General features: G+C 47.1%; 1 protein-coding gene across 3 annotated transcripts in view; it reads right to left on the bottom strand.

The window, feature by feature from the left end:
* Positions 1-13,312, bottom strand: part of LOC142860024 (signal transducer and activator of transcription 5B) — a 69,376-nt gene that overhangs the window by 19,933 nt on the left and 36,131 nt on the right. For 2 of the 3 annotated variants that reach the window (XM_075990725.1, XM_075990726.1), the window contains exons 2-5: positions 8,564-8,701; positions 4,606-4,762; positions 2,664-2,753; positions 1,669-1,843 (exon numbers count right to left, since the gene is read on the bottom strand). In XM_075990725.1, coding sequence (XP_075846840.1) covers positions 1,669-1,843; positions 2,664-2,753; positions 4,606-4,762; positions 8,564-8,691 — 550 coding nt within the window. In that variant the 5' untranslated portion in view covers positions 8,692-8,701. The remainder of the gene's footprint in view (positions 1-1,668; positions 1,844-2,663; positions 2,754-4,605; positions 4,763-8,563; positions 8,702-13,312) is intronic. The other variant, XM_075990727.1, reaches the window with a different exon arrangement.

Genomic DNA, 13,312 nt, shown 5'->3' with positions numbered 1-13,312 from the left:
AAGTCCTCGGTTGTGCCTGCCTCCCGTTCACCACAAACAGGGCATCTCACAGGGCGTTGTGTTCGAGTGGCCCCATGGTTTACCAGCTGCATGAACTTAGGCTGATTCTTTTCTCTCCTGTGCCCTCGTCCCCCATCTAGAAAGGAAGAACCCTGACAACAGCTCAAGGGGCTGCTGTGAGACTAATGCTCCCATGCCTTCTTTTATGTATGTTGGGGATCGAACCCAGGACTTGGCGAATGCCAGGCAAGCCCTCTCCCTACTGAGCTACATCCTCACCTCTCAATAGATATGGACAGATCCCGAGACACAGCAGGGTACAGAGTCACAGAAAGAGCGTCTGTCCAGGGCCGGTTACCACTGCTCGCAACCCTTCCTTTCCCCACTCCATGTCCAGAAAGGACCCCGAATGCTGGCATTACTGTTTCCTCCTTTGACCCTTGAGCAGCTCAGCATCCTTCCTCGGGTCTTGCTAAGAATTTGTACACACTGACAGGCCTCATTTAAGTTCCTGGTTGGCCTTTGAGAACCATGTCACACTGACCTGGTCCTTGCTCTAGGGACACACAAGCTGGGACGGACAAAAGCAACATTAGACAGCTAGGGCAAACCCACAACTATAATTTATGCTGGCCTCGGGGTACAGAACTAAAAGACGTGGTTCTTTCTCAACGACTACAATCTGGAAAGCCTGGGAGTCAGTAAATAATGTCAACACAGTGACATGCTGTGGTCCTCACACACGTCCTTAGGAGACACAGGCTATGTGCCTGGCGGCATGGGGACAAAAAGTCTTCTGAGGTTCTTACTTTTCAAAATTGTTCTTGGATTTATTTTATTTTATGTGTATTAATGTTTGGCCTACATGTAAGTCCGTGTCTCATGTGCATATCTGGTGCCCACAGAGGAACTAGAGTTACAGATGGTTTTGAGACACCAAGTGGATTCTGGGAATCAAACCCTGGTCCTCTGTGAGAGCAGCAGTGCTCTTAACCACATGAGCCATCACTCCCGCCCCCTCTGAGAGTCTGAAACACACATTCAGGCAAGGAGAAGAAAGTGTTAATGTTCCCTATGGGGTCAAGAAGAAGAGACTCCATACCCCTAGGAGAACTCTCAGTTTCTGCTAGCCCCAGAACAAAGGCTAGGGAACACTGTCCGTAGGGCATATGGGGCACAGGAGGGCCTGAAGAACCTCAGAGAACACTGCACGGTGGGCACCCCAAATAGAGCTCCTTCAGTGTTGGGATGGAGGTCAGGGCCGCACACACGCTTGGCAAACCCTCTATTGCTGAGCTGCACTCTGAGCCCCTAAATGGGGCTCGGCAAGGCTGCATTTATAAAATGCTTACCCCCTCCAATGCATTATGCCCTCTATATACTATTTATTAAACTGTGAATGCCTTCTTCCAAGGAAACACCTTCTATGGCCACCCCAAATTCCTGAGTACAGGAAGCCTGAGTGAAACCTCCCACTCTCCCCGTCAGGGGCCGTGTGCCCTCCCTCCTCAAACCTCACCCTTCCAGTTCTTCTGTGTGAATGGCCCCATTTCACTCAGACACAGGCAAGGCTCAGGATGGAACCAGGTTCTCTTCTGCTTCCTCAGAGCGTGCTCCTAGACCTCCCTCCCATCCCCAGAGCAATGTGGACTGTGATGCGGGCCTCACCTTGGATCCGCAGACTCTCCTGATACTGGATGATGAAGTACTCTTGGGTCTGCTGCAGCTTCTTCAGCTCGTTCTCCGTGTCCTGTGTGATGAGGCGCAGCTCCTCAAACGTCTGGTTGATCTGAAGGTGCTTCTGGGACATGGCGTCAGCAAGACTTCCAGCTGGAGAGCTCCCCTAGGGAAAGATGGGGAGATTTAGGGTGTAAGGGAGTCTTCGGTCTTAATCCTTAGGTGAGGTTAAGACTGCCAAAATTAAATCTGAGGTCAGAAGAAATCACAAATGCCATGTGTGAGAGCTGGGGTCGAATGGAAAGTGTGGGGAGACAGGTGACTTGCAAGATACCTTCATGGTAAAAACATGCTTCAGCTTTGGCCTCCACCGGAGTATACATACATACATACATACATACATACATCCCACACAGGATGCTCCTGACTCCTTGAGAGACTGGAACTCCACACGTCACCCAGGTCTTCTTACTGGCGATTGTGACCCCTAATTCCTTATTCATTCACTGACTCAATGCCATGACTGTGGCTAAGATGAAAACACATGGTCTGCGTCTATTTCAGGACTTGCTGGCGATGCGGTCATTTGCTTCCACCGTGCATGAAGCCACACTTCTCAAAGGTACCCTGAAGCCCCTCAGATGAAGTTATGGGGGAGGCGCTCACAAGGCCTCTGTGGATCTGGCTGTGTAAGTGACTAGGGATGACCCACCCCTTCAGCCGCTGGCCCAGAGGGAGTGGAGAAATTTCTCCTAAGGATCTGCACCTGAATGTGAGCATGCTTCAACACAAAAATGATTTCCTTGGGGTTAAATTATTTTGCACCAGGTTCACCCTGAGTTATGGCTGTATTCTTATTGAATTACAGATCTAAGATCAGCTCCCTAAAGAGACACGAGTGCACCCTGGGTCAACTCGACTAAGTGGGGTCCAAAGGGGAACGGAACAAAAAGGGCTCCCCAGCCCCCACACCTATGGGAACTCACATTGTTGGCTTCTCGAACCAGTCTCTGTTCGTTGTACAGAATGTGCCGGATACAGCGAACCAGCTCCATGGGGCAGCGGTCGTACGTGTTCTGAAAGAAGACAACAGCAGACATCACTTTGTTCCACTCTGTGCTATGAGTTAACCCGACTCAGGACAGGGAGCACTCATGACGGAGATGTGGTGACGCTGGAGCCATGGCAGTTGCTGTTCCTCCCATATGGGCAGGAATGAGAAAAAGACATCATGGAAAATGCAATTACAGAGAAAAGGTAAGGCTGTTTTATGTTCCGAATCTTAATGCCTAAAGCACTACTGCGATGTTCTTGGAAATGGGCAAGTTTTTAAAAGGCTGCAGCAGACAAGAGACAGGACACTGAAACTTCCTGTCAGTTATAATCAGAATTGCTATCACAGTGAGGGGAAGATGGGTTGCTTCAAGTTTAAGACTAGCATGAACTACAATGGGTGATCCTGTCTCAAAAACAAGTCACAACCAAACCAAACAAAACCTTAAATAGATGTGACAACTAGGTATAATATGTGATCTTGGACGGGGTCCTGGACGGCAGAGTGGAAAATACCCTAAAGGACATTTCTGAGCCAGCTGACAAAATGGACACAGAGTCAGAATATTAAGTCAAAGTATATGAGAATGGTAAACACACTAAAGCTGCATGGTGACCATGTAAGGGAAGGTTCATGTTCTTAGAACACACACACTGAAATGCTCAGGGCAGTGGTCATAATGCATGTAATTTACTGTCAACTAAAAATAGTGTGTGTGTGTGAGAGATAGAGAGAGGGGGAGAGGGAAGGGGAGAGGGAGAGGGAGAGGGAGAGGGAGGGAGGGAAATGAAGAGAGACAGGGACGTGAGAGAGAGAGATGGTTAATGCAAATGCTGGCAACAGGTGCATCTGAGCTCATCTATGCAGAGGACTCTTTGTACGACTGCTGCAACTTTTTGTATATTCAAAATTATTTTTAAAAAAAAGTTAAAGGAGGGAGTAAACTCCTGGCTGGGAGTGGCACACACCTGGAACCCACACTGGGGCTGGAGCCAGGACTGATGCAGGAAGATTCCAGTTGGTGGCCAACTTGAGCTAAATAGTGAGGCTTTTTTTTTTTAAATAAAGATTTTATTTTCTGTTTTATTTATGTGTATCTGTATGTCACATGTTGGTGGGTGCATGACCTTCTAAAGCCATCAGAAGAGGGTATCTAAGCCCCTGGAGCTGGAGTTACAGGTAACTGTGAGTCCCCTGATGTGGGTGCTGAGAACTGAACTCAGATCTTCTGGAAGAGCAGTGTGCTGGCTGGTTCTGTGACAACTTGACACTAGTTAGAGTCATCAAAGAGGAGTGAGCCTCAATTTAGAAAATGCCTCCATAGGCCTGGGTTGTAGGCAAGTTTGTAGGGCATTTTCTTAATTAGTTATTGATGTGCGAGGGCCCAGCCCATTGTGGGTGGGGCCATCCCTAGGCTGGGGGTCCTGGGAGCTATAAGACAGCAGGCTGAGCAGCCATGATGAGCAAGTCAGTAAGCAGCATTCTGCCATGGCCTCTGCATCAGCTCCCCTCCAGGTTCCCGCCTTGTTTGAATCCCTGTCCAGACTTCCTCCAATGATGAACACTGATGTGGAAGTGTAAGCCAAAGAAACCCTTTCCTCCCCAAACTGCTTTCGTTCACCGTGTTTCATCACAGCGATAATAACCCTATGACAGGCAGGAAGTGCTCTTAACCACAGAACCAACTCTCCAGCCTCACAGTGAGACTCCTTTCTCAGAAGGTAACGCCATGACCACAAAACCAATCAGAACCGTAAGCAGGGAACACATAATTGTATGGTGCTGGGTTGGAGATCAGAACATACATGTCTACAGAAGGAAGGGAGAAGTCCTCAAAGGGACAGGGCCCAAGTGTTGTCGGCATTTGCACCCACCTGGAGCTGCGTGGCATAGTGCCCCAGCTTGATCTTCAGCAAAAACCCATCTTCCCCCACCTGGTGTTCTGCCTTCTTCTGCAGCTCCTGCACCAGGCCCTCCAGGAGCTGGGTGGCCTTAATGTTCTCCTGTGGATTATCAAGATCTATTGAGTCCCTAGGGGAAAAAAATTACACAATCTGTATACATACATGCACAGGAGCCTGCACACATGCAGTCTCTACATACTACATTTGTTTTCTGGGGCTGCTTCTTCTTCTTTTTTTTTTCCTTTTGGGCCAGGGACTCAAAAGTGTCCTGCCTCAACCTCCCGAGTTCTGGAACTATAGGCGTGAGCCTGAAACATGATTTCTTCCTACTGTTCAGCTGTGTTAAGAAACATGCCAGGACACATTAGCTACATGTCTACATTGCTCTACTCTGACGACCTCCCTTTAATAAACAAATAAAAAACCAATAGTCCCCTTTCTCCTTCCCTTCATTCTGGCATTAACCCACTTGCCTCCTAGGAACGAAGGGGAAAGGTTTCTTTCTGCACTCTGAAGGGAATAAGGGGTCTGTTAACTTCTGGTTTATAGTTCCAGCTCCGGGGTGTTAGGGGCACAAGGTCAGGGTCTGCGTGTCCTTTCCAGCCTCAGCTGGTTCCAGGCCCCTAATTACCACCCTCTGTAAGGGACTCTGGAAAGGAGGCATCAAGGCAGAAGGTGCCTACAAGCATTCGCACCCATGAGAAATATCTGTCATCGCAGCGCACGTGGGGCTCGGAAGCAATGCTAGCGCGTCCAGCGAAGGTGAGAAGCCAGTCCAGCGCCTGGCTATTCAACTGGTGACAAGGGCTGGGCTCACTTCCTCCTTATCTGTTTTTTTTTTCCTTTTAAAATTTTTGTCTACATGTTAGGCAACAATTGCTACTGGGCAATACTCAAGTGACTTAGCACCTGAGAAACCAAACAGCTGTCACGTTGAAACAGTATCTAATTACTGTTGACCAGGTCCAGAGCCAGGGAAGAGGGCCAGTGGCAGCTAAGAGACGGCCACCCGCAAATCCCTGCAGTTAATGAGTGGCTGATGGCAGGCAGAGCTGTGCACGGGTGCACAGGAGCCTGAGACAGTGTCAGCAGAGACCACCCGTCTGGAGAGGCAGTGACAAAAGCCGATTTTAGATATGTATGCTCTATGTGTTGAATAAGACAGGTAGTAAATGAAAGTCTAGAAGGATTGAAGGGTCAGTCTTACACTTCCGTTTGGACTGGAAACCTAGGGTCCAGTCTCTGAGCAGAATTCAGTAGTCTGGCCCTCAATTTGAACTCAACTGTGACCTATAACCTATGACCTATGACAAGACTTCACGACAGCTTCAATACGCAAAGGTAGAAACTCTTCATTGATATCTTTCTTTTATTTTTTGGTCTTTCTTTCTTTCTTTTTTTTTTTTTTCGAGACAGGGTTTCTCTGTGGCTTTGGAGCCTGTTCTGGAACTAGCTCTGTAGACCAGGCTGGTCTCGAACTCACAGAGATCCACCTGCCTCTGCCTCCCGAGTGCTGGGATTAAAGGCATGCACCACCATCGCCCGGCTATTTTTTGGTTTTTCAAGACAGAGTTTCTCTGTGTAGCCTTGGCTGTCCTGGAATTCACTCTGTAGACCAGGCTGGCTGTGAACTCACAGAGATCCACCTGCCTCTGCCTCCCGAGTGCTGGGATTAAGGTATGTGCCACCACCGCCTGGAACATATCTTCATTTTCTTATGAAAAACAAAAACTATCTAAAATCCAGGTTTTCCTTAACAACAACACAAACCTTTCAAAGCTTCCTCAGTAAGAGGACTACCCGGGAGGTCTGCTAGAGGGAAGTGATTTGCCTAGGACTGCTGGGACTCTCTGGGCTTGAGTAATTCCTCTGCCTCAGCCTCCTGAGTGGCTGGGATTACAGACATGCACTATGTACTCAAATAAATGAAAGCTTTGTTTTGTTTTCTTGTCGTGTTGGGTCAGGTCCTGGTGTTTGTTGGACAAATGCTCTACCACTGTCCTACATCCCATCTCCAGGGTCTAAATGAGATATTAAAGGAACAGAAATTTCCTACTAATGTTTTCTTAAATCCTCCAAATCATTACAACAGAAAAGAAGAGGAAAAACACTAACCTATTTGTGTTTGCTGTTCTCATATTTAGTCAGGTTTTCCCTCTTAATTACATGAAGCTGGGATTTTTTTTAATTGCCTAGAAAACTGCTTTCCTTCAGCACGCTTGTTTCTGAACGGAACTCTGCTAACAAGCTGTTGCAATTACTCTAAGGCAACATCACCGGTGGGTATGGACAACTTTCTCCCACCAGCACTAGGATTGGTCTCTTCTAGGAGCTGTCAAAGAGGAGCACACCCTGGTGAAAGCCCAGCTAGCCTGATGAACACATCAGACTGACTGACAGCCTGGGGCCAACCAGCAAGCTCCCTGCCCTGAGCGCTGCCAGGCGCAGCTGGCTGCTAGTGTTCAATGTTGTTAGTGAGGGTACTGCAGGGCAGAGGGGCAGCTCGGTGGTAGACAGGCCGTCTTCTGTGCGGGAAGCTTGGCCTCAGGACTGCAAAGTAAGATGCCTTGCCCCTGAATGTGTTACACCGAGCTAACAAGTTTAAAACTCAAGTACGCAGTGCATGATTTGAGAAGTAAAGATAAAAATGTGGGCTAAGTCAACACTGAAATGTAATCATTGTTTGTATTTTTTTTTAAACTGTGTGTGTGACAACATGCATGCCACAGAATAGCAAGGGGGTCAGGGGACAACTTTCAGGGCTCAGTTTTCTTCTCCAGAGGGTTCTAAGGACGAAATTCAGGACAGCAGGCTTGATGGCAAGTTCCTTTACTCACTGAGTCATCTTGCCCCATTGCTAATATTTTAGAATATTTTGTCTGTATATGTACATATAAATTAAAGGCATGAATGTTTCAAGCCAGGTATAGTGACACATGCCTTTAATAATCCCAGAATTCAGGAGGCAGAGGCAGGTGGATCGCTGTGAGTTCGCATCAGAGCCTGGTCTACATAGTAAATAAATCTTAGCGTGTGGGAAGCCAGGGTGGGCTGATCTTGAGCCTAAGATTAGTTGGGTCTATATAATGAATGCAGGCTACCCAGAACTACACAGTGAAAACTTACCTTGGGGGGAAAAAAGTTGGCATGGTGCATGTCTTTTGTTCCAGCACTTGGAAGGCAGAGGCAGGTGAGAGTTCCAGGTCAGCCTGGACTACATAATGAGTTCCAAAACAGCCGGGTTTCTTAGAGAAACATTATCTCAACGTACCTCCCCGTCCAAAAAAAAAAAAAAAAAGCAAGTTCAGGGGCTGGAGAGATGGTTGTATGGCTGTATGACTGTATGGCTGTGTGCTTAAGAGGGCTTCTTGTTTTTCCAGCAGACCTGAGATCAGACTCCAGAACTCACACTGGGGGGCTCACAATCACCTGTAAGCCCAGGTTATCTGGGATCTGACGCTGTTTTCTGACCTCTCCATGTACCTGCCCTCAAGTGTACATATACCCACATACAGACACATGAATATACACAGAATTAAAACACAACCGAGATTAAAATTCAAGAGGTATTTTATCTCCCTAAACCTAAGAGAAGGCTAAACACCTTTCCTTGAGTTACATAAACAGTTTTCAAACCATTTTTCTGGGAGACGGGTCCAAGGACCGAACCCAGAGTCTCATGCATGCTTGCCACCACTGAGCTACATACGCAGCCCAACACACACAGATAGGGTCTCACTCTGCTATTCAGGCTTGCCTGAATCTTGCAATCCCTCTGTCCTAGTCTTCAAGGTGTTAGGATCACGGGGTTACAGGTGTGGACCACTAAGCCCGCGTTACACATATAACCGGTCAGTTATAACATTTTTCTAACCAAAGTTCAGTATCCTTGTGCTTGAAACGTGATGTAGAAACGCTGTTCACCTACCAGGCTTGACTTTCAATCCACTGGGATAAATAGTGCCGCACCTCGATGGGGAAATGCTGGCCATACAGGGCCTGCATCTGATGGAGGGCGTCGCCCTGGAGCTGCTGAGCTTGTATCCACATCGCCATGGTTCACCACCTGTTAAACAAAGACCTTGATTTGTTTGTTTGTTTCCAGTCCCCCCCCCAAATTAAAGCCAATGGAGTAAATATGTACAGGGTTCTTTCTCCCTTTAAAACTGTCTTCTGAGCCGGGCGGTGGTGGCGCATGCCTTTAATCCCAGCACTCGGGAGGTAGAGGCAGGCGGATCTCTGGGAGTTCGAGGCCAGCCTGGTCTACAAGAGCTAGTTCCAAAACGGGCACCAAAGCTCCAGAGAAACCCTGTCTCGAAAAACCAAAAAAAAACCTGTCTTCTGCACCACTGTCTGGGACATGCGTGGGTGCGCACGTGCCAGGGTGAATGTGCAGAGGCCAGAGGACAACTTCATGGAGACGGTTCTGTCCTTGCACCTCTGTGTGGGTTCTGGGGATCAAATCTGGGTTGCCAGGTTGCTCAGCAATTGCCTTTTCCCACTAAACCATCGTCTCACCCGCCCAGGACGATATTCTCTAACTGACTTTGAGCTTTATACTGTTGTAAAAATGCAGCCACTCACTCAGCGCGGCCATGGGAAGGGGCCCTAGATGGGTCTACGAAACGTTGACTTCTGTGGCGCAAAAGACAACACGGTAAAATCAGTTTTAGGCACGGCGGGGCCAACAGCTTTGATATCCTAGCCCCGGTCTTTACTTTTGTTGGAAACTGCCACGGGTGCTAGGGAGGGTTCCCACAGCTATCATGAATGATTAGCAGAGTGATCAGAAACGGGGCTTCCGATTTGGGCTTTATGAGATGGAAGAAGAGGCTACCACGTGCAAAGGAGCTGGAAGAGGGGGGAAATATGGACAGTAGACTGAGGCCGAGTGTTATCTCCGTCAGTTCTGCAGCCATGCCCCTCAGAGCACAGGCTTATCTTGCCAAGCTCCCTAACGTTCACCCTTGGAGTTATTGCTATGGGACTTGTAGAACAATGTTCTGTTAAATTACAGCATGTACAGTCCAACACAAAAACAATATACGTCAACTAAGAGCAGTAAGAATGGACTGTTGTAGTCTACTGGCGAGGAGTAGGTAGGCTTTTGGTGGGGTTTGTCGTTACTTTTGCAGTGGAGATTGAAGCTCAGACCTTGACCACGCCAGGCAAGTGCTCCACAGTTGATCTACGGCCCAGACCTCTTTGTACTTTATTTGGAGACAGTGTCTCACTCCACTGTCTAGGCTGACTATGTACTCACTCTGTAGTCGGGGTAGGACTTAAACTTGACAGCTTCCTTTTTTATTTTTGATTTTATGAGATGGGGTTTCTCTGTGTAACAGCCATGGCTGTCCTGGATTATAGACCAGGCTGGCCTCGAACTCAAGTTTCACCTGCCACTAGTTTCAGCAATAGTAAGTTTTTGTTTTAAACTTGTTCTTGTGGTGGCGCGTGCGTATAATCCTGGAATTTAGGAGGTGAAGGCAGGAGGATCAAGAGTTCAAGGCCAACTTGGGCTTCCTGAGACTGTTTTAAAGTAACAACACCAAAACCAGAACAAATATCACCAATGAAAATAAGCTTCAGGAAATGGATTTATGAAACTACTAGAACCCTTTTCAGACAAACCGAAGGACTGAACACACTTGGCAGAGACCTTCTGGGATTCCCCAGACTGAAGAAGCTACGTTATATGAAGAAGACATGAAAACCAGATCTTCTTCTAATGCTGCTTTTGGTAATGTGGGACCAGGCATCTTGAATCCCACCTAAAAACGGTTTAGCTACTGATTTTCACAATTCTCCTCAGGACTGCGTTACAGCCATGGCCCAGGGCTCTGGACCTGGGTTTTGTTGACTACCAGAGTGCACACATGTGCCAGGAAACAAGGATCCCTCTCTGAGATCAGTGGCGGTCTGGTCAAGTAACACTGAGCTATTTATGGGACAAGTCAGTCAGCCAGCAATGAGGAGTGGGGTGGGTGCTGGTTATCTATTTTAGAGTGTGCTGCTATAGAACACTTGAACGACACATGGTTTAATTTGGGGTTTTCGGCCTTTAGTGCTGGGACAATGGTGAGATTTCCCAAGACAACAGATTTCAGTGGGTGTGAGTTTACCAGAAGAAAACTGGGACAGAAGAGCAATTCTACTTCCTTGTCAAACATCTGGATGACAGCTGTGTATTTTTTTTTTTAGGACTGTCTCCCGATCAGAACAATATCAGCTTATGATTTTGGAAGAAGGGCAAAGGGATGGTGGGAAAGGATGCCGTACGCATATGGAAGCCAAACAGAGGAGTGAAGGGCAGGGTTTGGGCAGCAATCTTTCTCAGAGAGGAACAGGACCAGGCTGGAGAAATGGCTAAGTGGCTGAGAGCACTCGTTGCTCTTCCAGAGGACCTGGGCTTGGGTCTCGGCACCCACACGATGACTCACAACCAGCTGTACTTATAGTTCTAAAGTATCTGATGCCCTCTTCTGGCCTCCAAGGGCACTGCACACAAGTAGTGCACAAACATTCAAACTTAAAGAACACTCATACATATAAACACATCTTTAAAAAAACACAACAAACAAACAAACAAGGACCAGGCCAGGGAGATGGCTCAGCCAGTAAAGTGCTTGCCTTATAGACATGAGGACCCAAGACTGAATCTGAGAATCCAGGTGAAAATCTGGGCAGGCGTGGTGCACATTTGCAATCTCAGTGCTGGAGAGGGGGAGACAGGAAGATACCCAAGGCTCACTGGCCAGTCAGCCTGACCTAACTGTCCAGCTTCAGACCAATGAGAAATGTCTTATAAAGGGGGCGGGGCTGGAGAGATGCATCAGTGGTTAATAGTGCTAGCTATTTTTCTAGAGGACCCAGGTTCAATTCCCAGCACCCACATGCCAGCTCACAACTGTCTGTAACTCCACTTCCAGGGGATCCAGACAGTCGTGCAGGCCAAATACCAATACACATAAAATAATAAAACAATTAAAAAAAAAGAGGCTGGTCATGGCATCATGATCACAAGGCAGAGGCATGAGGATAGGAGGATGTCTGTGAGTTTGAGGCCAGCCTGGTCTATATAGCAAGTTTCAGAGTTTCAGGCCAGCCAGGACTACATAGTAAGACCTTGTCAGAAAGAAAGAAAGAAAGAAAGAAAGAAAGAAAGAAAGAAAGAAAGAAAGAAAGAAAGAAAGAAAGACTGACTAGCCTCCTGAGGTTAACTTCAAACCTCCATGAGTGTCACCACACACACACACACACACACACACACACACACACACACACACACGTCCATGTGCTCACACACACTTGGACACACATAAGCACACCCATACACTCACCCCTAGAACGAGGTAGAAGTAGGAACTCACTGTAGCTCCTTAATGAACATGTGAATGATTCCAACAGATAAAAAAAATCTCGTGTTTGCAAATTCCCGTGCTGAACTGCCCCAAGACAAAAGAAGGAAAGTGGTATGAAGGCCCAAGCCCTCTTCCCAGTCCACTCAAATCAAACAGCACCGTGCTCACTCTCTGCTCCTCTCCGTTTTCCTTCCCGTCAGTTACCACTGTCTGGCATGCAGCATATATCTATCCACTAACGAAGGAGAAGGACTTATTTAAAACAGTGCCGGCACAGAAGTATCATTCCTTTTTTTGTTGCTTAAACAAACAAGTACAAAAAACAAAGCTGACCATATCAGCTATTTTCTTTTTTAAGATATACATTTCTTATTTGTTTGTTTGTTTAATGTGTGTGGGTGTTTTGCCTGCATGTATGTCTGTGCATCACATGTGTGCAGTGTCCTAACATGCCAGAAGAAAGTTTCAGGTCCTCTGGAGCTGGAGTTACAGTGGCTGTGAGCCGCCATGTGAGTGCTGGGAACTGAACCCAGGTCTTCTGGAAAGGCGGACAGTGCTCTCAACAGCCGGGCTATCTCTCCAGGCTTTTTAAAAAGTTATTATGGAACATAACATCAGCATGGAATTCTAAGGTGTCGAAAGGAACAGCTCAACTGAGCTCATCAACTACAAATGAATACTTGACAGATCTATGTGGGTGACGGTCACACGTGCCTGTCATTTTTCTGTCTAGTTTTCTTTGTTTTGTATTTGCCCCACTGAACTCCAACAGAAGTAAACCTCTTTACATGTCTTACTGTCCTCTCCGTAAAGTATATGTATGGTGGCTCAGCAGAAGAGGTGAGCAAGCATTGCTAAATCAGTGGCTCTCAGCCTCTCCAAGGCTGCGACCCTTTAATACAGTTCCCCATGCTGTGGTGACCCCAACCACAAAATTATTTTTGTTCCTATTTCATAACTGAAATTTTGCTACTGTTATGAATCATAATGTAAAATTTGTGTTTCCCGACGTTTTCTGAGGCGACCCTTGGTAAAGGGTCAATTGACCCCTAAGGGGTAGTGACTCACAGGTTGAGGGCTACTGTGCTAAATTAACAAATACATAAATATTTCACGTGTCCAGTTAGCCAGTCATATTACATATAACAGGAGTCTATTACTGTTTTAAGAGAAAAACACGGCTCAGTGTGGTGGTATGCACCTGTAATCCCAGCACTTGGTAAACTGAGGCAGGAGGCTGTGAGTTTAAGGCCATCCAGGGCTTACATAAAATACTTTGTCTCTTACAAAATCAAACACCTTTGTATGTTTTTTCA

This window comes from Microtus pennsylvanicus, chromosome 11, assembly GCF_037038515.1.
Source record: "Microtus pennsylvanicus isolate mMicPen1 chromosome 11, mMicPen1.hap1, whole genome shotgun sequence".
NCBI classification, from domain to species: Eukaryota; Metazoa; Chordata; class Mammalia; order Rodentia; family Cricetidae; genus Microtus; species Microtus pennsylvanicus.
This window is presented reverse-complemented; position numbering and strand designations above follow the sequence as displayed.